This window comes from Leptosomus discolor, chromosome 16, assembly GCF_034619465.1.
Source record: "Leptosomus discolor isolate bLepDis1 chromosome 16, bLepDis1.hap2, whole genome shotgun sequence".
Lineage (NCBI taxonomy): Eukaryota > Metazoa > Chordata > Aves > Leptosomiformes > Leptosomidae > Leptosomus > Leptosomus discolor.
In genome coordinates, this window is record NC_141406.1 from 4,492,860 (window position 1) to 4,515,098 (window position 22,239).

The window sequence follows — 22,239 nt, forward strand, 5'->3', positions numbered from 1 at the left end:
GTTACTCAGAACCTTGTTAACCTAGAAGAGCTTAATCATCTTCCCTAGTTAACAGCCAACTCTAAAGTCCTGAGTCTGTTCCAGTACAATATTAATTTTGAAGGTTTCCCTCTCTGCAAGTCAACCAGTTTCTTAGTCCTTCTGCAAGTTCTGTGGTTTTTGCATGGTATGAAAGAGCACGCTTGGTCTTAGCCATCATTAATACTGTTTTTCCCAAAAGGAAGAATGAGCCGATGACTTGGCATCTTGCTGCTGGAAGGTACGATGGATGGCAAGTGAGAATCTCAAAGTGGGCACTGCAGGACACCCTTCCCCGTGTTTCAATGCAATTTATTTCATCCACTTACTTGTAAAATGACTGCTATGACAAGCTTTTCTGTGTTAAAAGCACAGAACAAGGCACTGATGGGCACAGTTGTTTCAAAGCTAACAACGAAAATGACACATGAAGATCATAGAAAAGCAAACTGGCTGTACATGTTATTTCTTGGGGAAGAAAAAAGCTGCATACGTGACAGTCCCCAAAATGCTATTTATGGTGCTTGTATAAAGACCTTTCCCTTAGCTTACTATTTTTCTTTACACCTGAGTGACCCAGTGGTTTAAGTGCCAACAGCTTGTTTCTGAAGTGCTACATTTAATTCCCCTACTGACATTGCCCGAGCTGCCTCATGCACCGGAGAACAGGAACGTGGCTAATCCAGGCTACCTGCCTGCGCTCCCGCTGACGTGTTCAGGACGTTGCTGAAGACGTGGGGAACGGTGGCCCCAGTCTGCTGCAGTTCCTCAGCCTCTGCACAAGTCCCACTGCTCTCCATGTCTGGGCTCATTACTGAGGGGCTGTGCTGCAGACAAGCCAGCTATTATGGTTGAGAACTGCACCTTTTAATTTTTTTTTTTTTTTAAAAAGTAAAACCTCTGAATGATCCTTCAGGCAGTGCTTAAAAGCAAAGAGAAGCTCACTTTTTTCCTCACTGTAATTCTATGAAATTAGGAAGTTGACTTCTTTTTTTGTCCCCAGGCTTTAGTGTTTTTTACTCTTTCACCTGTGTTGGTGCAATGAGAGGGAACACCTTTTCCCCATCCCTGTATGAGGATCAACTGAAAGCTCCTGCCCTGGCACAGTGCTCCCATGGCCACTGGACGGGATGGATCCTGATCCTCTGCTTTTCTTCCAAACACCCTTCTTCCAGTTGCTGCAAGCGTTTCTGCAGTTTACAAGCCAGCACAAATAACTCCCGTTTGCTTCCCCGGGTGTAAAGGACACACAGTCAGGCGCAGCTTCGTGAGCAGCTGAGATCCCCAAGGGGCAGCCGGGGCTCTGAACAGCATCAGCTGTCAAGCTTCAACCCAACATGTCCATCATTCAACACACACTTTAACTACCAGAAGCAAAGGTCTAACCGTGCTCGTGGCCAGCCTGGTGCTTTGCAGTAGGGTGGAAAGGATGGCCAGGGCCGCGCTGCAGTTTTACTGCAGGAACATGTAACGCTAAAGGAGAGAGAATTCAAGTTCAGGATTGTTTCAGTACCTCAAAAGGCTGAAGAAGTAGCCTTTGCATTAAAAGCATCTTCTTCAGCTTCTGTTGCAGGCCACCTCTGTCCCTCCTAGAGGTCACAATCAGATTCTACCAGACAGTTATCTACTTGAACAAAATATAACTTGGTTATATTTATTTTAGCTAAGTTATTGCAGGTCCAATAGAGTGCTTTTATACCGTCTCTGTTGCTGACACATAACAACGCTTCAGCCCCGGAGCATTCAGTATCACATAAAGCAAACTTCTTCCACCAAAATTCAGCAGCATAGAGATGAGCCAGAGTAAATCAACCTCCTTCATATTCTTTCTAAACACTTCAAGTGTTATATAAATAAGCAAGAGAAATCAGTCACAAAGCAACTACTATCTCAGCCCACTCTAATAAGCATTCTCCCATTATAGAGTACATTCAAGAGGAAGTTAGTTCAAATGGCTTTTCACGCTGTTAGATGCTGAACCACCACCAAAATTCACTGAAAAGGAGGCAGGAGTTACCACATGATCCCGTCTTTTTTTTTTTTTTTTTGTGGCCGTTTGTTTTTACAAGCAGAGAAGATTCCTTGCTTCCTAGAAAGCAGCTTAACAAAGGTCTTATCCAGGTGTCATCCAGTCGTATGCCTGGTGATGTTGTGTAGTCCAAAGGCTCATGTTAGTGACTCCATCTGCACAGCTGAGGTCAAGAGGAGTTTTCAGTTTTTCCTTTGCTTGGGCCCATGAACTCCAGCCCTTCAATGGGTATGTCCTTTTCCTTGATAGCTTTCTGAAAAGGAGAAAAACAAAAACTTAAACTTGACACATCTTTACAGCACTCTTGACACATCTTTATAGTGCTAAGTGATGAAATCTTTGGTACAAAACATGATCTAGAAAAAGTAGTCTTAAGGCTGGTATGGATAAAGCTTCAACGTTAGAGATGCTCAAGTGCGCACTGAGGGCTCATGCTGAACTACAGTCTGGGTCCTGTCACATAAGCATGCTACGGCCTCTAAACCGGCAGGCTTAAGATGTTACACTAACGAGAAAAATACAGTAAGAGACACCTGTAAAATATTGTACGTCATGACCGACAGAAAGAGGAGGCAAAGAGGAAATCCGAAGCAGCGCGGTGGGGTGCGCAGCGGGGCGGAGGCTTCTCCTGGGGCTACCAGGAGAGCGGCGAGAGGAACAAGTCCGGTGGAAGAACACTTGGGGCAGAGAGCGAATACGCTACGAGCGGCGTGAGGGCACTCGTGTGCCGAAGCAGCGGCCGCGGGCCGGGCAGCCCGAGCGGGCCGGGCAGCCTGAGCTGAGCGGCCGGGCCGGGCCGGGCCGGGCCGGACGCACCTGCACGCAGAGCTGGTAGCGCTTGAAGAGCTGCCCGCAGGGGTCCCCGGCGCTCTCGCCCTTGAGGAACTTCTCGGCGAACCAGCGGTTGAAGCACTGGTCGTACTCGCGCTTCAGCTCGGTGCAAGCCTCGCCCACGCTGTTCATCGCGGCGGCGGCCGAACGCCCGCCCGCGCCCTCTCACCGCGCCGGGCAGCCCGCGCCGCCGCTCTGACGGGCTTCCGGCGCGCCGGGGTGACGTACCGTACCGGGGCGCCGCCGTGAGCGCGCGATGCAAGCGCTGCGCCTTGACCGCTGGCTCCGCCCGGCGGCCGGCGCGGCCCGGGGGGCCGGGGGGGGGCGGCTGCCGCCGCGGGTCCCTCCTGCTCGGGCCGTGCTGGCGGCGGCCGCCGTGACCCCCGCGCCGGTCCCCCCGCGCCCGGCGTGGCAGCCCGGCGAGCAGCGGCAGCTCCCGCAGGTAGGGCGGCGGGAGGGAGGAGTGCGGCCCCGGGACGCCGCTGCGGGCCGTTCCCCCGCTGCCCCGGGCTGAGCCGCCGGACCAGCGCCAGCGCTGGGCAGGAGTTTAGGAGGAGAAAACAGGAGTTCGGTTAATTTTCCGGCAAAGTACAAGGAATCATCCCGGCAGATGCAAACTCGGGGTTTTGCCATATAACAAGATTTTAGTTTAAAAAAAAAAAAAAAAAAAGTAGCGCTATATTAAACTTGCTCACCTTTGCCTTTTTGGTCCGTATGTGTCTCTTTGTACAGCAAAAAGTGACGGTGGAAGTGCTGGATCGCTTGGAACACCTGGCCTTGGTTGATTTCCGTGATTCGGAGGGCGTGGAGCGGCTGCAGAGAGCAGTCCAGTTTGCTGAGCAGCTTCATGAAGTGAACACCGATGGCGTAGAACCGATGGATTCAGTCCTGGAGGACAGGTAACGAATCACAGCAGCCTCCTTTTAACGGTGAACGCATCGAACTGCTTGCTTTTGTAACTTTTTTTTTTCTTTTGTAATCACTCTGGCCATACATTCGGCCCCTTTGCCTGTAGAAAAGTCATATCGTGGTCGTGTGTGGCAGGAAGGTGTCGCTGGCGCCTGTGACCTTTACATGTAAGCAGAGCAAAGATGAACTCCAGTTCCTTTGTGTATCTCAGTTGTCACGAATGATCTGCACACGCTGCTCCCCAGATACCCGTCAGCGGCATTAGTTCCTTCAAAATGTTCTGATACCTGGCTTACTGCTTACTTAAGGACAAAACCAGGTTTAGAGATAAGCCACACTTCCTACTTCGTATTCATAAACAGCTTAAAGACAGAGTAGTAATCTTTGTTCTTCAGGTGTCTGTATCTCAGAGCAGACGATGTTACAGAAGGCAATTGCACGAAAGAGCTGCTGAAAAATGCCAGAGAGAAAGTGGAGGAATATTTTGTAGCCCCACCAGGTATTGTCTCGCTTATAAAAACCTTTTAATCTTGCTTGAATTAACCTGAGGAATATGACCCACCATGGCTGCAGTTACTTTCAGAAATACTAACTAGTAATAAGTACTAAAATCAATAGCTGTAGCCATCTGTATAAACCAGTCTGCAATCTATTTGTCCAAAAGCAGTACAGAGCTAATCTCACTCTGAAGTTACAGCACGTGTTGAGTGATTTACAGGAGGTCAGACGGGACTTACTGTCCTTACTTGCTCAGGAAATTTTAGCTGCCTGTACATACTAGGAATAAACTGGAGAAACATTTTTGTGCTAAGTTGTACTACCCAGAAGGTAACTGACAGCTGGTCTCACACAACTTTGTTTTCTACCAGGTAACATCCCTTTACCAAAGCTGGAAGAACGAGAAACTTTTCTGCGGGGCTGTTAGCAAAAGCCTAGGACTTAAACACCATTTGGGTATTTTATTTGGGAAAAGAAGGAGCACTTCTTTTGCGGGACGAGTTACGGAAGAAGGAAGGTGTGAAAAGTTTAGTAGTGCTCCTGAAATACTCCATGTTTCTGAAGCTGGAAGGCAGCGTGACCCCGTCACAAGTAACGAAGTCTGGTAGGGAGGAGTCGTCTGTAACATTGCTGAGTGGCTCTGTGACATACAGACAGAACTCAGATTTTCATTATGGGAGAAAAGGCACTTTGAGAAGATGATTCACGCAAATGTTTTCCTTCTACTGAATATTTCCATTTTATCTCTGTGCTCCGTGTCTGTATGGGTTACCTTCCATTTCCCGCTTTGTGTTTTTATTGTCACAAATCGTATAGAATTTGAGAAAGTACTTTTTAAGCACAGAAGCAGCTGCTCTAAAATAAAAAACCTCTGCCATAAGTATTTCTGTCCACCAGATGTATCTGTAGTGGCACTGGCAGTATTTTCTGGATTAAACCATTTTTCCATTTCAAACAAAGCATTGCAGTTGTGCTATTTAAAACATCTTGTGTGGCTAAGGTGCTTGTAAATAAATCATGTAGTTGCTTGTGAACTTGACTCTTTTGTTCTGTTGGCACAGTGGACTCAATATGCACTGGCACCTTTATTTTTTGTTGGAACAGGTTTTATAAATACAAGTACCTGGTTCTCTTCAGTGTTGCAGGCAGACGTTGCTAGCAGGAAGCTAGCAGCAGCTTCATTAGACGGAGCAGTGTGATTAGCAGGTGCTGCTCCCGATACAGCTTCACCTTTAATCTGTTTGCAGCTCTGCTCTAGAAACTCAGGCAAGCTTCACCTCAGCATCACCATTTTACTAGTTGTAATTTGGTTCTAAGGATGCTGAACTTCCACTTTAGGTCTCAGAGTTGTAGAAACCACTACCCGGACTGTTATGATAATATCCTAAAAGTAAAATATCTTTGAGCACACAGCTCTAGATACTTGCTGCTCAGTTTTGGGTTTGGCTTCGAACCTTACCATCTTGAGGGGGGAAAAATAGACTGAATTATTTCAGGGATATTTCTGTATGGTGCTGAAAAGTAACAGAGTTAAGTGTCAGGCTCAGCCTGTTACCCTCAAGTAACAGCCATGACCACTACCTCAGATTCTGTAAGGAAATCGCTGGGGCAAGCACCTTGGCTGTCAGCTCCTAAATGGGATGTTTGTCACAGAAAGCTCAGCCACACTAAAGAAGCTGGTTGCAAAGAAGTAGCGCAGCTCCAAGAACAAAATGAGTCCCCCTGACTGTGCCTTACTGGCTCAGAGGCCAGGAGACCATCAGAGGAAGAGGTGCTGTGCTGGGCAAATGGGGAAGACGGCTCTAGCAAACAACATAACGTTGTGACTGCCTCACCCTGGCAGAGAATGCGGAGACTTCATCACAGAAACGCCAGCGGTCAGAGGCAAGATAAGCCAAGGCTCACTGAGAGAGACTAGAGGCCTGCTGAAAGAGGAATACTGCAGCCAAGTAGAACCACGCAGTCCAGACCATTCACTTTCAGGCCATAAAGAGCGCAGTAAAAAGCTGAAACCCAAACTTTTCTTCCTGAGTGGTCCCCTCTCCACAGATTTAAGAATCCATAATTATTTATTCCAGTTGTAACTCCATGCACTAGAAGAGATCATGACATGCTGAGCCGCAGCAGAATTTTCTTTAGAAGTGCTAGAAAAGACCCCTGATGTTACTGTAATAGGAGCTACTATTCACCAGTTCCAAGTCTGGTCTTACAGCTCTTAGGAGCCTGACAGGAGAAGGAAAGCAGGCTCCTCCATGACTGTGCAGGCACATACTTTCCCTGAGGGCAGAAACTCGCCTCATGAGATCATAACTTGATGTCATTCAGCTCACACAGTGCATGTTCCGCATTTTTTTGCGGAGAAAAGCCATTGCTCCCGTTCCATCTTCTATACATCTGTGTAATAAACACCACCAGCTTGGTGCATGTGTCCCTTCAGGTCTTGCCAGCTGTCTGGCAGAGAAGTCCTGAGCACAGCCATAATAACTGTTTCTCCTATGAACTGCATCTTCCACATCTCTGCAAACAACAGGTAATACAAACTGGAGATTAATGGTAGATATGCATCATTTCTTAACATCTCAAAAGTCCACCAAGCATGTTAGAAGTGCCGTGATTTGAAAAACACTGAAAAAATACTAAGGAGTTTGAACAGTACTGCTACTAGGTTCAGCCATTAGTGTCTTGCTCTTAATACCATGTGTACAAACTGCTTTGACAAGCTCCCTCTCAAGCCATTCATTATGTGCCATGTATTTAATGGAAAACCTAGGCTAAGTGAAAAGGACTACAGCTGTCTTTGCTGGTGTAAGAAATCACAGCTACTGGGTAGGATCTACTTTCACTCACTACCCTCAAAGGTTACACGTTTGCTAAGCTTTGAACTAGGTTTTTTTGGAACGGATTTTTTTTTCCTATTTCTCTGGCAGGAAGTGAGAGCAAACACTTGTCCCACTCTTATTTGTGCAGTTACTTCATTATTTGTTTAAGCTTCCATAATATTCATGCATACATATACATATATGCATATAACCTGTAATTATTTTGATACTTGAATTCTTTCAATGGTGTTGAATTAGAGTCTCTATTTAACCCCACTGATCCAATGCTCTGCAAAGCTGTGACACTGTATTAGTGCTTTAGTCTCAGGCTTTTCAAGATTCAGACCCTGCAAATGCTGAAGTTTTACAAATACACAAGCTCAGCCTAGAAGTTATTTCTGATGCATATATAAAATCACAGCAAGAAAAGGCCTCGAGTCACAACACACAACAAGCATGTTAGCAGAGAATTCCCCGTTCAAGAAATCCCCACTTGTTCTCTCCATTTTGGCCTCCCCCTTTGACGATCAGAGAGAATGGGCACAATGTTATTTACATAGAAAAAGGAAGATGAATTTGAGACCAAACTGCATAGCTGCAGGAGCTTCCAACCCAACACATCATCAAGTATTTAAAAGCAACAACCAAACCAACAATTTGGACAAAGACGATCCGACATTCCCAATGCAGCACAGGCTAAGCTTAAAATTGCCTGTTCACTGCTGCTCCCTTACCCACATGCTCTAGTAGGAGAACAGACTGCCTGATGCCTGTTCCTTGCAGCCCAAGCTGCATTTAAAGTGTAAAACACACATTTCCTTAATGAAGGGGTTTGTTACAACTTCACCACTAATAAGGGAATTACAGCCCTGACTCAGACACCTGCAACCACCAAAACAGAACCCCTAGCGAAGGCCAGATGAGCTGCCTACGGGGCAGAATATGTTAGTGCCTCAGCCTGCCCTCGGCGTGTCTAATGTGGTGGGTGCTGCGCCCCACGGGATGGTGCAAAGCCCCGCTGGGCCCCGGCTGCACCCTGAGGTGGGGACGAAATGCCCTTCATGGTGCCGGTTCACCTGCTTTCACCGCAGGGCCTTGACACACCAGTGGGTCTGGATCTGGTCAGATCTTTACAGTATTCTGCCACAATGCAATTTATAAACCCTGGGAAGTGAATAAATGTAGTTAAGGACTTGTGTAATAAAATCACTACCTGTAAATTCCTCGTAACTGCAGTGACGCAAACATAATGCGTATTTGTGAAGTAACTCATCTTTTCTCAGTGGTTAATAGATATGGCAAAAAGAAAGAAAAAAAAAAGGAGGCCAGATTCTGAGATTATGTAAATGTTCTGGTTTCCCTGGAGACTTACACCTGCTAAGGTTTTTCCACTACACTGTAGATCTGTAACATATAAAAGTGGATTAGAAGCCCTAGCATACAGACTCCAGGTTGACAAAGAAAAGTTCAAGGTGGAGGTTTCTTCAGTTTTATGGAAAAAAAGAAAATTGAAGTCATTTTATTGCTAATAACGGTTATTTTATGTTTTGATAGTAACTAGGAGCTCTCAATTACCTACAGTGGTAGGGTATGTAACACAGAGCAAAAAAAGGCCTCAGCTGAAAAGTGCTTACAATCTAACCTCCACCTGCAAGAGGAATCTCATTATATGCATTTTCCATTACCCAATTTTCTTCGGCACCTCCTCTACTCCAGCTGTCATCTCCTATGTGTATTTGTTCTGCCTTCCCCTGCAGCTCTGTCCTGAGGGAAACTATACTTTTATATTCTTGATTAACAAGTAAGGCTCTAATGTTTAAAGCCGTGTATCTCAGGCTTTAATGTTTCTTGTTAACGACATGTATCTCACCCACACTGACATTTCCTGCAGTCGTCATCACATCTGTTCCTTCAGCTAAGCGTTTCTTAATAAATGTATAGAAATTTGCCTGCAGCTACCAAACACAACCACCTCCTCAGAGATTCATGGATGTTTCTGAAGTTCATTGTAAGCACCAGGAAAATTGTTAAATGGTTCAGTTCTGTCAGCACAAAACTGTCTATTACTCAAAGAACCATTGCTAGTTCTGCAGATACTAAACACAGTTCTGTAAATTAATTGCTTACTGTGCACCCGAGGCTATTCAAAGCTTCTTCAAGTTGCTAGCACACAAGGTCTCCTCTTATGCCCTTTCATCTGCTGCATTAAAACAGATAAATTCCCTTAATTTCTTAACTTTCAGAGTTGTCCCTAACACACACGCCTGACGGCAAGACAGAAAGCAAAGCTATGACTTACATCTCTTCTGACTGGAATGCTAAAATCTGGGAGCTAAAGTCAGAAATCATTTCTGAGATACGCTAGACTGACAACAGTATTACATTATCCAGTTTTAATATTTTGGGGACAGTACATTCTTCTGAGGTTGCCTGAGAGCTTGCAAAAGCAAAAGGTTTCTTGCAGTTGTGCTGCTTTTGCTATGAACGACATTGAGCAGGCAACTATAATGTACTAATATGAAAAATAGTTGCATTTCAAGTGAGGTGAATGGTTGCTCTTCTTTTTATTTCTACAAGGAAATGGCAGTCCCACCAACCAGTATTTGAAAACCTCATTTAAGTCATCCTGTGCTGTTTGCTATAGACATGGTTCAGAGTCTTGTTATTAACAGACCACCAGCTATGGAAGACTGAACAGCAATTTTCTACCTGCTGATGAGTACAAGCAGAAAGTGGCCCAGGGAAAGGGAAACTAACAAAACAGAGCACGGGGGCTCTCCCAAAACATCTTGCTTCATTTAAAACAAACAAAAAAAAGAAACTAACAAAATAAATTAAAAAAAACCCAAAACCAAGAGTTGCAGAAAGAATGAGGTCTGCAAAAGATGCTTTAAATGAGACTTAAGAAGCCTGATGGTTTCAGTTCACCGAATGAAGAGAGTTTAGAGCTGACTTGATCATGCTCAGCAAACACGGATAAAAGATTTCTGTCGGAGGTCACTTAGTCTGAAAGTCTTAAACTCGGTGTCTCTGTGCTCTGGGTAGGGGTCAGTGATCAAACGGCCTTTGGGCCCCACGTGCCAACCATACAAAGGTGTTTTACAGAAACCGGTGGACGCCCTAGGACGCACCGAAGCCTTTCACCCAGGACCACCGGGCGGTGCCGAAGCCGAGCGGCGCGGAGCCAGGAACGGAGGCTTCCCGCGCTCGGCTGACACCACACGAAGGTCCCCGGCAGCACCCGCTCTGTCGGACGTGCTCCCGGTACCTCGCCCGCACCCTGCGGCGGGCCCGGGGCCACGACCGAGGCCTCGCTCCGCCGACTCGGGGCTCGCCCAGCGGCGCCCGTCGCTGTGGCAACGGACGCAGGCGCGAGGCATGCCGGTCTGAAAGAAAACGCAAGAGTAAAACCCTACGAGAGCGCCGGGCCGTGGCCAATGAGCGCTCGGGGGGGCGGCAACGGTGACCAATGGCTGGCGGCCGGTGCGGAGGGGGCGGGGCTGGGGGCGCTCGGAGGCGGGCGCGGCGCGCACGGTGCAGACCGCAGCGCCGCTCCGCTTCGCCCAGGGCCGGTCCTGCAGCGCCCGCCGAACGGTGAGGGGAGCGGCGGGGGTGCGGGGCGCTGAGTGGGGGTGGCTTCCGAGAGAGACCGCGACTAGGGCCGGCCCGGGCACCGGCCGCCGTGCTTCATCCATGCCAGTGCCCGGGCGCCTCGCGTCCCCCGGTGCGGGGCGTCCCTGGCGGCTGCCCCGTGCCGAGGCCCTTTCCGCACCCCTGGGAGTTGCAGGCGGGAGCCTTCCCCGTAGCGGCGCGGGGCTGCGAGCCCTTGTCGGGGGGTGCTGGCCTCCCTGGGCGTCCTTCGGCAGGGAAGGGCGGTCGGGACCGGGCGCGGGAGCGGCGGCGCCCTCTCCCGGGGCTCCCGGGCCGCTGCGGAGCTGGAGCGGGGCTGGGGAGGGTCGGGGGATTTGAAAGCACCGCGGCGGGGCTGGTGTCGCTGCGGGCCGGAGCGCCTGGAGAGCGAGCGCTTACCGGGGCCGGGCTTTCGAGGCAGCGCTGCTGTGGGTGCGAGTAGAGGCTGTGCCGGCGCCTCGGACCCCCGGCAGAAATGCTGCACCCGCGGCGGTGGGCGCAGCGCGGGCCCTGAAAGTCCTTGGGGCTCCGATACCTGTGTGAGTGCTTGGCGGGGGGTCCTGGTAGGCAGCTGCTCCTGCAACTTTGAATTCTCTTCCTCTTTGCTCAAGACACAATCATGAGTGACCGAAAGGCAGTGATCAAGAATGCGGACATGTCAGAAGAGATGCAGCAAGACTCTGTGGAGTGTGCTACTCAGGCCTTGGAGAAGTACAACATCGAGAAGGACATTGCTGCTCACATAAAGAAGGTAAATGTTTTCTTGTTGTGTCCTCACAAAATCTCTATGCACATGAAAAATCGAGCAGGGAGAATGCCGCTAGGCAAGTAGCTCTTGAGAAACAAGTTCTAGAGACGCTAGATAATCGAGTTAGACTTTCTCTGTAGGCTGGTGTCCTTATGTTCCTTTCCCCACCCTTTGCGTGGCCTTTTCCAGGTCCTTCTGCTTCTTTCTTGCAGTATCTTCTACTCAAGCCTTTTCTGCCACTGTCCCATTGTGCAGGTGAACAGAGAGTGGCAGCTGACTGTCACTGTGACCGATGAGCTGGGACAGAAGTGGAGCCTATCTGAGAAGCAGTGGTTTGCTGACCTTGTAATAAGTGGTTTTGGCTTTGGTTTGGGTTTTTTTTTGTTCCCTACCACATGTAAGAGAAATGGTTCATGGTAATGCAGAACAGATGGTTCGTAGCTTGCAGTTTGTCAGATTTTCTCTCTGACTCCCACTGGGAGCCTGATTAATCTGCAAGCAGTTAAAGGGTTTCTTTGAGCACAACACAAACTCTTACATACTCTCACAAAAAGTCTCTTCAGCTGATGGCTGTTGGATACTGCAGTACATAACCACTGATTGCGTGGTTTTACTTCACTCTTGTACAGAGGAGTTTATTTGAAAGTCAGAGCAGGCTCCTGACTACAGTGTGTAGGAAGAACATGGTCTCGTGACCTGGTATCAAGCATGTGGCACAGAATTTTCCATCAAGAGTCCTTTCAACATCCTTGTCGAAAACAGCTAATGTAGTCAAAATAATGGCTTAATCTGTAGGGATTCAGAACAAGCAGTGAAGTTTTTAAAAGTTACTTCCCCAAACATATGTTTTAGGCTTATTCCAGCTCAGCTCAGAAGCACTTTGGTGGGTGGTGGGTTTTTTTTGGTCTGACTAAGCAGCAGATGAGTTATAAAGTGACAGATGATCCTTGCACTTAAGAGCATATGCTGCTCAATTGCCTTCTTCCAAAAGTGATACTTGTTAACAAGTGACATATCATTGCAAAAAAAACCCCCAACCTTGTTAGACAATATTAGTACGATTCTCACAAAAATGCTGACTTTCTGGTTCTCTCTTCTGTAGGAATTTGACAAGAAATACAATCCCACTTGGCACTGCATCGTGGGAAGGAACTTCGGCAGCTACGTGACTCATGAGACCAAGCACTTCATCTACTTCTACCTCGGCCAAGTCGCTATTCTTCTTTTCAAGTCTGGTTAGAACCACGGACTGTTATGAAACTTGCACCTGGTTCCAGGACTGCACACTAACTCCAAACAGCCTCCTACCCTCAGCCTTCCTGAGGAAACAGACCTTGATCTTCAGGTCTTTTGTTGTTAATGGTCAGGGATTTTGCTGTAGCAGCTGGTATTTTCATTGTGGCTATAAAAAAGGCAAAAATGTCTTCCTTGTATTTATTTTCTTTCAGAAGACATTTTCTTTGCTAATAAAACTGTTGGAACAAGTCTAAGAGTTTTCTCTATCCTTCTGCCCTTAGTGCTTGAGTTACCCTCTTTATTCCACTGTGAATGAAGGATGCACATCCCCACTTCCATTTTGCCACCAAATCCACAGCATCTGAAGCTTGAGCTAATCTAAGAACATGTCATCAGTCAGTACCTGAGAACAGGTGATAGTTTCCCTGAGAGAAAAGAAACTGGTTTTCAGTTCTTGATAAGCATATTTTCAGGATGTACCACCTCCACTGCCAATCCTGGAGTTTAGATACACAGGGAACTGGTGAGTTAAAAGCAATGGTCTCTTCATCTCCCAATTTTCAGAAGAGAGAAATTTTCATACTAGTTTATTACACACCTATCACTTTAGAATGTAAGTTTACCTTTTCTAATTTTTTTTTACTCTATCCCTGTCTCCTGCTACAGAAGAATCTGTTCTTCAACGGTTTAAAGAACAGAAGGAAATGCACAGTAGTTTTACACAGAGATTATGCATCCAACCCTGACAAAGATTTCATATGGAGGTGAAAATATGTCTTCTCATCCCAGAATATAGTTATGTGGTCATTCTTCAGAAAAAAAATTCCTTTCTTAGAAAAGAAACCTTACAAAGGTTAAAATACTGAGTTAAGTGAAAAAAGTTGATGCAGAGCTATTTTATTTCACAGCCTTCCATTTACCTTTGAAAGGAGTAAAAGAATCACGGGAAGAATCCCTTAAAGTCCATATGATAAAGATAATGACAGCTTAATAAAAATGTAATAAATCCAAGTTACTTCTCACTGGTGTGATACCCTCCTTGAAGCTTAGTAAGAAAAAGGAGGCATTTATTCAAAGACTAGTCAGTCTATTTCTGTATCCACGCCACAGGTAACTGAAGTTGCTTCATTGGCTAGCATCGCTCAGTTTTGGCCATGCCCTTTACATTGCACTTGAAGGGAAATGCCACAGGAGTCACTTCATCTGCAGGTTTCTTGGAGGGAAGAAAGGTAGCTGATGTTCTTCTCAGATGACTGCTGAGCAAGCATCTGTTGCACAAGTTCTTAAAACTCCTCTTCAATCATGACAGTATTAAAATTCCATAGCTTTCATATTCCTCAGGAAAATTACACTATGTTTTGCTACATAGCAGACTCATAGTTTGAAACCTGAGTGAATGGCAACAATCCCCAAGTTTAAATTCTGATAATCCACTTTTAAAAAGCCTGCATCTTCTACCATTGCCTTCAACTCCTCCTGAAAAATAACAGTTCCATAATTATAACAATCTGAAGGCCTATAAACCAGCTTGCCTGTGAGATTATGCTGGGACAATGTTTTGTGTGTTAGTGAATTCAGAGAAATACTGTCTTACCTGACAGGGGAAACGTCGGATGCTCTCCACGAGATACTGGTAAGACTTCCAGTCACCAGCAATAACCTCACCCAGAACAGGGATAACCTGGAAACTGTATAGGTCGTAGAGCCTGCACAGACAGACAGCAAATGCAGGTTAATACAAACAAGTTTAAAACCAATGCTCTCCTACACAAGCTGATCTCTGTACCACTGTGCTACGGAGTCTGTATCTGATTTTTAAAGTGCACAACGAGGTGGCCTTAAAGTGCCTCCACCTCTTATTCTGTCTGAGTACAAATAAGAGAGCCTTGTGACATGGCATGAAGTGTCATCACGTTCCTACCTGGAAACAAGAGGGTTGCTGACATGACTAAATTCAAGGCAGAGAAATCTTCCTCCTGGTTTCAGCACACGATAGGCCTCCTGAAGCGCCTGAGACGAAGCAGATGCGATAAGTTTGTTTCTGTAGAACAGCACCTGCCTGTTATCATGCCATGTGATGGCAACACAGTGACGAACTGAGGGGAGTAAAGAGAATCCTGATTGGCAATCTCCAATATCGACTTGTGGAGACGTATCCCAAGGTAAGTACAAAAAACATCCCAAAACCCCAACAAAACCAAACCACAAACACTCTTGCTGTTACATAAATAGAATTATACCAGGCTTTGTATTGAAACTACAATGTCAGGTTTGCATTTTTTCTTCTTTTTCCCTACTCTTAGTTGATGAGTGTTTGCCAGCAGAGCTCTTGTAATTACAGACCAAACCCAAAAGGGAGAAGGTGACTCAGCTACAAGAAGCTGAAAACAAAGAAGGCATGATATTTTTTATTTTTTTTTAATCAAAAGAAAAGATTTTACTCAACCGTGAGGCACACCCAAAGGATCAAAGAAGAAATGATAGTGGGTTTTGGATGAGCAATGTGTGAGAACAGGGAGGACGGAGAGGGAAGAAGGAAATCTTTGCCTACTTAGAAAATTCCATCCTACATCCAAAATAAAACACCTAAGAACCACCAAGACAAAATTCTGTTTACAACTGTATGTTTTTTCACACGAGCACCCAGAAGATTTGTATTCAAGAACCTCTACATGTTGTACATCTGCTTGGCTTCAACTGTCATACTCCTAAGGGATAAAATATAAACAGTACACATCCATGACGGGAGCTCTGCGAAAGAATTGGAGGCTTAGATGTGTTTTGTATCTGGTCTCCAAGGAGCTATGCTACCAGACTGCTGTATCCACGAAGGCAAAGAGCCTGTGCTTCAGAAGGGTGCAGATGAAGCATCATGAAAAGCCATCCACATCAAGAGAAGTTCAAAGGCATACAGTTCAAGGTGGTATCAATCCAAACACTACACCTTCCACAGAAGGAGCATTGCCAAGGTTGTAACACGCTCCTCCAAAACACAGACAACTAGTCCAGCTAGACTAACCTATCTTCAGCCCCAAGACAGCTGGTCCTTCTCGAAGGACCGATATTGTTTACCATAAAGGGTACTACTTACCCTAATTAAAATCATGCTCATTCTTCATGGGAAACTCTACTACCAACCAGCGTGAAAACACTGAGCAGAAGCAGGCTGAACAAGTTAGTTGAACGGCAGCGGTGGCAGCAGCCAGCGGCTTCCCACTCTGCTCTGGGAGCTCTGCTGTCTCAGGCAGGCAATCAGAACGGGGCAGGAAGCGTTGGACCCACCGTGGGTGGGATACGGATCAGGCGCTTCACGAAGATTTGACACACGCAGACTGACTGCACTGTGCATGTGTCGATTCAGTAACATCATAGGTCAGGAGAAGGTGGGGAATGACTGTAGCATTCAGCCCTTTTTGCCTTAGGAAGAGATTGCGCGGCTTGCCAGGCTGGCAGAATCGGGCACATCTAGTATAAATCTAACTTTTTATGACAAAGGTGGGGCATTTAATTGCATTTTTCATTCAGACAAGTTGCACACTACATGCCACTTATTTTAAATGCTTCAGGAGCAGACAAAGATGTTCCTTTATTCAAAGGAATTCCTCCTTTGCTTCCTCCACTAGCATGCAAAAAATCTCAGGTGAATCATCAGACCACCCTATAGCAACTTACCAAATCGATACGAGTTACATTTCGGATTCCAAAGGCAATTGTGTAAACATCAAACTTATCATCATCAAAGGGCAACTCCTCAGCATTCCCAAGCACCCAGGACAAACCTGTAGTAAATGCCAAAGACTCGGTATTGAACAAACCTTATAAAACTCAGACTGCTCCAGAAAGACTAGAATTTACCTATCTAGAAGGAAATTGTTATTAATAAAGCGATATTTAAAACTAATATTTCAATTTTGCATTCTTGTTGGAGGAAAGACACCTTGGTCTATACTCACAAATCTTTCAAGGCCCTGTACTATACAGCCGTCTTAAGCAAAGTAGTTAACATTGCAGATCAGCCAAAACATTCTTCTGCATGTTGTGTTCACAGTGCCTTAGCCTGCCAAAACTATTCCACCCAAATCTTGCATCATAGTGGAACGCAACTGGCTTTCCAGAAACTGGCTGCCATTTGTAGCAAAGTTACAAAAAAAAAAGAAAACCAAAAAACCAACACTCTGCTCAAAGAATAACTATAAACAATGATTAATGTCTTGCCATGCAACAGTGGTCGAAACCCTTAAAAGGGTTTGCTAGAAAGCTTCACTCCCTCCATCAGCACTATCAGTATGAGATCCTGTTGCAGCCGTGTTGCTTCCTAAAACCCTGATGGATTAAGGCCACATCTATCTGTGGAGCGTGGATGTCCAGGTTATTTGTACCAAAAATAAGACTGCTCAATTTAGAGTGAGTAGTTCTTAAAGTCACTGGGCTTGATGACTCAAATGCAAACGAAAAAAGCCTAACAGGAGTTTTCTGCAACAGAAATCAGCAGTTTCAGAGCACTATGCTAGAAAGCAACAGAGAGGAGAGCAAAACACAGCAGGAAACAACAGTTGCTGCCAGGACACATTCAAATTTCATTTTTACAAAAGATATATATTTATAGTTGTAGAAAGTATTGTATGCAAAGCAGCATGTAACATTAAAGCAGCAACTATTAGTGTTTTATTTAAATATAGACAGTTTGAAAAGACACCTAAGAAGTGAGAATCAAGAAAAAGTTTTGAGCAAAAGGAAAACTGCCCCTCGGAATACACTGTGGTAAAATCACAGGCCAGAAGTTTTTAAGTGGATACATAAGAGGGGCTGTCAGTGTCCAACAAGAGGCACGTGCAGCACAGCCCACCACTCCCGCTAGCCAAAATGCACAATCGGCAATTGTGCAACACATGGTTCTTTTCGGCATGCACACCCCCACTGTTGGTGAATGTACAAAGAACGTAGTGAAAGAAAACTCTGCCCCTTACAATTTTAAGAAAAAAGAAAAAAAAAGATCTCAGACAATTAACAGATAAGCAAGCTCAGAAATGAGATTACCACAGCAGGGAGGAATTGCATGAAAAACAGAAGGTAGGACGTATTAAATGTTTATGTGCTGAACAAGGGAGTGAAAAAGAGTAAGAAGTCAGAATCGTGGCACAGTGGGGCATAAGGGAAGCCAGACAACAAGAAGCCAGTTGGGCTTCTACAGCTACAACGTACAGGGGAAGAAAATTAAGAAACATAAATACTACTTTTGAGAATTTGGTAAGTCACAAAAATACCTAAAAAGTACAGCCAATTAAACAAAACATTTCATTTATTACACAATAATGCTGCTGGGAGGCAGCATCAAGCTTTATTTCAGGTCTTAAGCTACTGTCATAAAGCTTTAAAATTTACAATATTGGTACAGTACAGGGGTTCCCAAACTATGCTGCATAAAAAGAGCTCTGGACAGGCTGGCAAGCTGCTCAGATAAGCATGATGCAAGCAATCTGCCAGAGCTAGAAGAACCAATGCTTTCACAATTAGTTCATTTTTTAACGAAAAGGGAGAGGCAGGCAATGGCGAGGGGTAACCCACCAGCAAGCAGCTGAGAGAACCTCTGCCAGCAGCTTATCTTTCAGCAGCTTTGTGCTACTGAGACGTTCTGTACATCCTTCAGCCTACGCAATTTGCGGGCAGGAATGAAATTCACTTGCACCTGCTTGGAGGATCGTTCTTGCAAGGCCCCATCTTCACACACCCCCCACCATGTAGCGCCAGGAGCTGGCCACAAGCAGCAAATGCTCACGGTTCCCTGTCTGCAGCTGGGATGGGAGTCCCAGTGGGAGGGTGGGAGCAGTGAAAGGACACATAGGAGACCTCGTAACACACACACACACACACACACACACACACAGAAGCTACCCAGGCCATTCCTAATGGTGGCATCCAGGTAAACAAAGTTTGGTAGCCTCCTGGTGTACTTTACATTGCCAAAATATTTGCCAAATGTCCATAAATGAAGGGAGGATAAACAGCTACCATACAAATGCTGAGCCACAAGCAGGACTTCTTTCTCTATGTCTTACTTCTTAAAATGAGGCCCTTCAATCAGGATTGGTGTTGTCCCCAACAAATTCTAGATATCGGTGAATTAATCCACTGACCTGCAAACTAACATTTAATATAATTCAGTTTCTCTAACTATTAGCAGCATATGCTCTAACTGTGGGAAGTTTCATAGGTTCACAATATACTTTAGTTCTCACAGTTTTTATTTGCTGCCTTGATTCTTAAAACACCTGTTATAAGATCTTCAGATCATTCCAGGGCTGAGCTCTTTTGCATTATCTGCTTTAGTAAAATCAGATTCATTTGCACAGATATAAACCGCAGGTTCAGATTATTTGACCAATTCTGAAGGATAGCTGGGTATCAGACCTTGTGGACACTTCCATACATGTATTCCTGGAAGTTCAAGTACTATTCAAGAGGATCGCTCTACATCTGAACAACATACTACATACACGCTCACTGAAAAAGTAACTCAGCGTAGGCAAATATGCAAGCCCAGCTATAGTGTACCCCAGGGCTATAACACCTATACTGGAATTTTGAAGTGGCAATTGCGTGATGGCTATCACGCGTCAAACTCTTGCTACCGGGCACGCAACTAAAATAGTACAATGTGTGACTTACCTTCAGAGTAGCCAAGATGCTCCGCCTTCTGCTTCCCAACTTTTAACATCTCTTTGTTAATGTCACAGACCACCACTTGGGAATCCCCTAGTGACTTAAATTTGTCTTCCTGGTAACTCTCTGCAATTTCCTGCCATGATAAATTCTGGTGGTGCTTAAGCTTCCGCTGGAGCTGGCGTTCTCGTACAGAGTGAACATAATTAATAAATCGAAAGGCGATGTCACCTGCATTGGTTTTAAAAGAAAGATACGGTCTGGAATGTTTTATGACTCAAGGAAACAGGAATACAAGGCTTTGAACAAATTGAGTTAATTTATATATATAAATATAAATAAAAACCACAGGGGGGGGGTGTGGGGAGAAAGAATATATATACACAAAAACGTTAAAAGCAAAGAGTCTATGACTTCCTACAAATAGAAACAGTTTTCCATAACATATCATGGCAGTATTATAATACTTTCCGTGCCTTGGAGCAAGGTATTTCAAAACACAAAGTTGTTAGCTCTCAACCCTGCTCTGTGTAGGTGCTTCACTAAAGACAGGGAATTGCAGAAAAAAAGAGCTAGGCAACTTCAGACTGCACAGACTCAAACAGCTCAAAACCACTGTGGCACTGGCATGTGGAACTCACCAAGATTATTTACCTGTTCCTCCAGCAACATCAAGAAGAAGCGTTCCTGGGGAAGGGTTCATTTTATGCACGAGGATATCCTTCCACACTCGATGAATCCCTAGAGTCATTGAATCATTCATTACGTCATACTTCGTGGCCACGCTTTCAAAGACCTGGTAAACTGCAAAGAAAGGACGTGCAAATGAGACGCAGTTTACTTAAAAATGCCTTGTGGAAGTAAAACGTGTCCTTTATTGCCTCATGGAGATCTGTCACTATGTGGAACCGAAAATTACCACCTGAAAACTCCTTCCAAAAATTACGATCGAACCCCACAGAGCCTGCTGCCTGACAAAGGTCGCTCTGGACAAATCCTGCCTCTTCCCGTAACCCTTCAGGAGCGGCGGGAAAGAATCGAGCTGGCGTAACAGTGACACTGTCCACCGAGCCCCCCGGTAGGGTGTCGAACCCCGGCCCAGCTCCAAGCACATCCCCAGCACACGTTCAGCCCCGCAGCCGATGGGCGCCGGCTCCCGGGAGCCCCCTCAGGTCCCAGCCCGCCCTCCCCGGCCCGCCGCCCGGCTCCCCGGCGGACCCCGCCGCCGCCCTCACTTTTCTCCCTCCTCTCCGCCTCCGTCACGGTCTGGAAGCCGAAGTGCGTCTCCGGCCCCGCGGCCAGGCCCCGCAGGGAGCCGCGGAGCGCCCGCAGAGCCCCGCCGCGGCGGGCCAGCAGCGCCCGGCACGGGCAGAGCCCCGCCGCCGCCATCTTGCAAGGGCACGACCTGAGCACCCGCGGCGGCGGCGGCACCGCCCGGGGCCCCGCGGCTCCGCCAACCGCGGTACCGGCGGAGGGCGCGGCCACGGCCGGGGGCGGCCCGACGGGACGGGACGGCCCAACCGGGGCGGGGGAGGGCGGTGGGCTGTGGCTGGGCTCCGTACTCAGGCCCCGGGAAAGGCGGGGTTCAGGGCCTGGGCCCTGTACGGGGTGTTTATAGCGAGGCTGTACCGGCACCGGCGGGAATGGCGGCTTGTCCACGGCGGGGCGGGGCGCAAGTTCTGGCCTGAAACAGCAGCCAAACATCCCAGTGCTCCCAGCTGCCGATGTGCACGGCTGGTTGTCCTGGCAGAGTACACGTCACAGGGAAAAAAAAAAAAAAAAAAAACCTAATCCAAAAAAACCCCAACCCCAGCACACTCTGCACAGCATATTTGAGTAATTTTGCAAATAATTTCATCTAACCTTTTTAGATTTGTAATGTTGCAGTTTCCTGACTAAAATAAAACCTCATGGGGAACAGGAGGAAGGGTTGGTTTGAGGGTTCTGATGCAGAGGAGGAGTGATATGTTGCCTCTGATTCCTGATAGGAACCTTAGTACAAATTTGGAACCTTTTCGGCTATTTTTAATTTTTTTTTTTGCAAAAAAATGATGCCCTGCTCATCAAGTTATTTGAATCATCTTGAAATGCTGTCAGCTTTATAGATACAAAGAAGTTTTACTTAACCCTTTCTCATCACACCATTAACAAACCAGACCAGAGACTTCATTCCCAGGTACAAGTGGGCCTCCCTTGTCACGCTCTTCCATGTTGAGACTTATCGGCGCCGTCATCAGACCCTACCATGATTTTCTCATATCTTATTTATAGAACTAAGCAAAACCTATTTTTTTGCCCTATGTTCTTTGCATCAGGGTGCCTTGCAAAGCATCACATATGCTTTCTGGTGCGTTTTTTTTTTTTTTCTTTCTTCTGTCTGCCTCAGCTATAGGGAGAGATGATCTTTGCCTAGCAGAGAAGTGACAGGGAGAGCCTCCCTCACGCTGGAGTCAGAGGTTCAGCCGTGAGGAAAGAAAGAGGAAGGCAGAGCAGGGGCTGCGCACTGCCTGAGAGACACCAGCCCAGGGATACCCGCGAGCAGGGTGCCTCGGAGGGGCCATGCGCTGGGCTCGGCCCGGCAGCGGGTCTGGGGAATCCGGGGCCGCCCGAAAGGCCTCGCTCCCGCCGAGCCCAGCGTTGAGGCCTAGCATCTCCGCGGCCGCCCGTCGCTATGGGAACGGGCGCACGCGCGGGGCATGCCGGTCTGAAAGAAACTGCTGCAGTAAAACGCTACGAGAGCGACAGATTCTGGCCAATAAGTGCTCGGGGTGGTGGTGACGATGACCAATGGCTGGTGGCCAGGACGGAGGGGGCGGGGCTGGGGGTGCTCGGAGGCGACGGCGCCGCGCGCGGGTCGGTTA

The 22,239-nt window shown here is 46.7% G+C and overlaps 4 protein-coding genes across 5 annotated transcripts; 2 read left to right on the forward strand and 2 right to left on the reverse strand.

Moving 5' to 3' along the window:
* Positions 1-1,644: 1,644 nt before the first annotated feature.
* On the reverse strand, positions 1,645-3,028 carry TRIAP1 (TP53 regulated inhibitor of apoptosis 1). Its single transcript, XM_009951169.2, has 2 exons — positions 2,864-3,028; positions 1,645-2,300 (listed from the first exon to the last, which is right to left on the reverse strand). Exons 1-2 carry the CDS (start codon positions 3,008-3,010, stop codon positions 2,217-2,219), a joined length of 231 nt encoding a protein of 76 aa, XP_009949471.2. The 5' UTR covers positions 3,011-3,028; the 3' UTR covers positions 1,645-2,216.
* Positions 3,029-3,134: 106 nt separating this feature from the next.
* Positions 3,135-4,753, forward strand: GATC (glutamyl-tRNA amidotransferase subunit C). Its single transcript, XM_086474442.1, has 4 exons — positions 3,135-3,320; positions 3,611-3,777; positions 4,183-4,286; positions 4,657-4,753. Exons 1-4 carry the CDS (start codon positions 3,135-3,137, stop codon positions 4,710-4,712), a joined length of 513 nt encoding a protein of 170 aa, XP_086330568.1. The 3' UTR covers positions 4,713-4,753.
* A 5,895-nt stretch (positions 4,754-10,648) lies between these two features.
* Positions 10,649-12,972, forward strand: LOC104353633 (dynein light chain 1, cytoplasmic). 2 transcript variants are annotated; one of them, XM_086474296.1, is made up of 4 exons: positions 10,649-10,698; positions 11,346-11,485; positions 11,738-11,827; positions 12,585-12,972. In XM_086474296.1, exons 2-4 carry the CDS (start codon positions 11,354-11,356, stop codon positions 12,720-12,722), a joined length of 360 nt encoding a protein of 119 aa, XP_086330422.1. In that variant the 5' UTR covers positions 10,649-10,698; positions 11,346-11,353; the 3' UTR covers positions 12,723-12,972. The 2 variants fall into 2 exon arrangements, with proteins under 2 accessions (XP_086330422.1, XP_086330423.1); XM_086474297.1 differs by lacking the exon at positions 11,738-11,827.
* A 692-nt stretch (positions 12,973-13,664) lies between these two features.
* On the reverse strand, positions 13,665-20,767 carry COQ5 (coenzyme Q5, methyltransferase). Its single transcript, XM_086474295.1, has 7 exons — positions 20,614-20,767; positions 20,033-20,182; positions 19,385-19,609; positions 16,391-16,497; positions 14,640-14,728; positions 14,313-14,424; positions 13,665-14,194 (listed from the first exon to the last, which is right to left on the reverse strand). The coding sequence occupies exons 1-7, from the start codon at positions 20,765-20,767 to the stop codon at positions 14,093-14,095; spliced, it is 939 nt and encodes a 312-aa protein (XP_086330421.1). The 3' UTR covers positions 13,665-14,092.
* Between the last annotated feature and the right edge of the window lie 1,472 nt (positions 20,768-22,239).

Bases quoted from the DNA above. Each gene is read 5' to 3' on its own strand.
- TRIAP1 (XM_009951169.2), bottom strand. From the start codon at position 3,010: ATGAACAGCGTGGGCGAGGCTTGCACCGAGCTGAAGCGCGAGTACGAC. The intron at 2,301-2,863 runs GTGCGTCCGGCC...TCTCCTTTTCAG, and splicing joins GCTACCAGCTCTGCGTGCAG to AAAGCTATCAAGGAAAAGGA.
- GATC (XM_086474442.1), top strand. From the start codon at position 3,135: ATGCAAGCGCTGCGCCTTGACCGCTGGCTCCGCCCGGCGGCCGGCGCG. The intron at 3,778-4,182 runs GTAACGAATCAC...TTTGTTCTTCAG, and splicing joins GATTCAGTCCTGGAGGACAG to GTGTCTGTATCTCAGAGCAG. The intron at 4,287-4,656 runs GTATTGTCTCGC...GTTTTCTACCAG, and splicing joins ATATTTTGTAGCCCCACCAG to GTAACATCCCTTTACCAAAG.
- LOC104353633 (XM_086474296.1), top strand. From the start codon at position 11,354: ATGAGTGACCGAAAGGCAGTGATCAAGAATGCGGACATGTCAGAAGAG. The intron at 11,486-11,737 runs GTAAATGTTTTC...CCCATTGTGCAG, and splicing joins TTGCTGCTCACATAAAGAAG to GTGAACAGAGAGTGGCAGCT. The intron at 11,828-12,584 runs GTAATAAGTGGT...TCTCTTCTGTAG, and splicing joins AGCAGTGGTTTGCTGACCTT to GAATTTGACAAGAAATACAA.
- COQ5 (XM_086474295.1), bottom strand. From the start codon at position 20,767: ATGGCGGCGGCGGGGCTCTGCCCGTGCCGGGCGCTGCTGGCCCGCCGC. The intron at 19,610-20,032 runs GTAAATAATCTT...AAACCAATGCAG, and splicing joins TGATGTTGCTGGAGGAACAG to GTGACATCGCCTTTCGATTT. The intron at 14,195-14,312 runs GTAAGACAGTAT...GTTATTTTTCAG, and splicing joins TCCGACGTTTCCCCTGTCAG to GAGGAGTTGAAGGCAATGGT.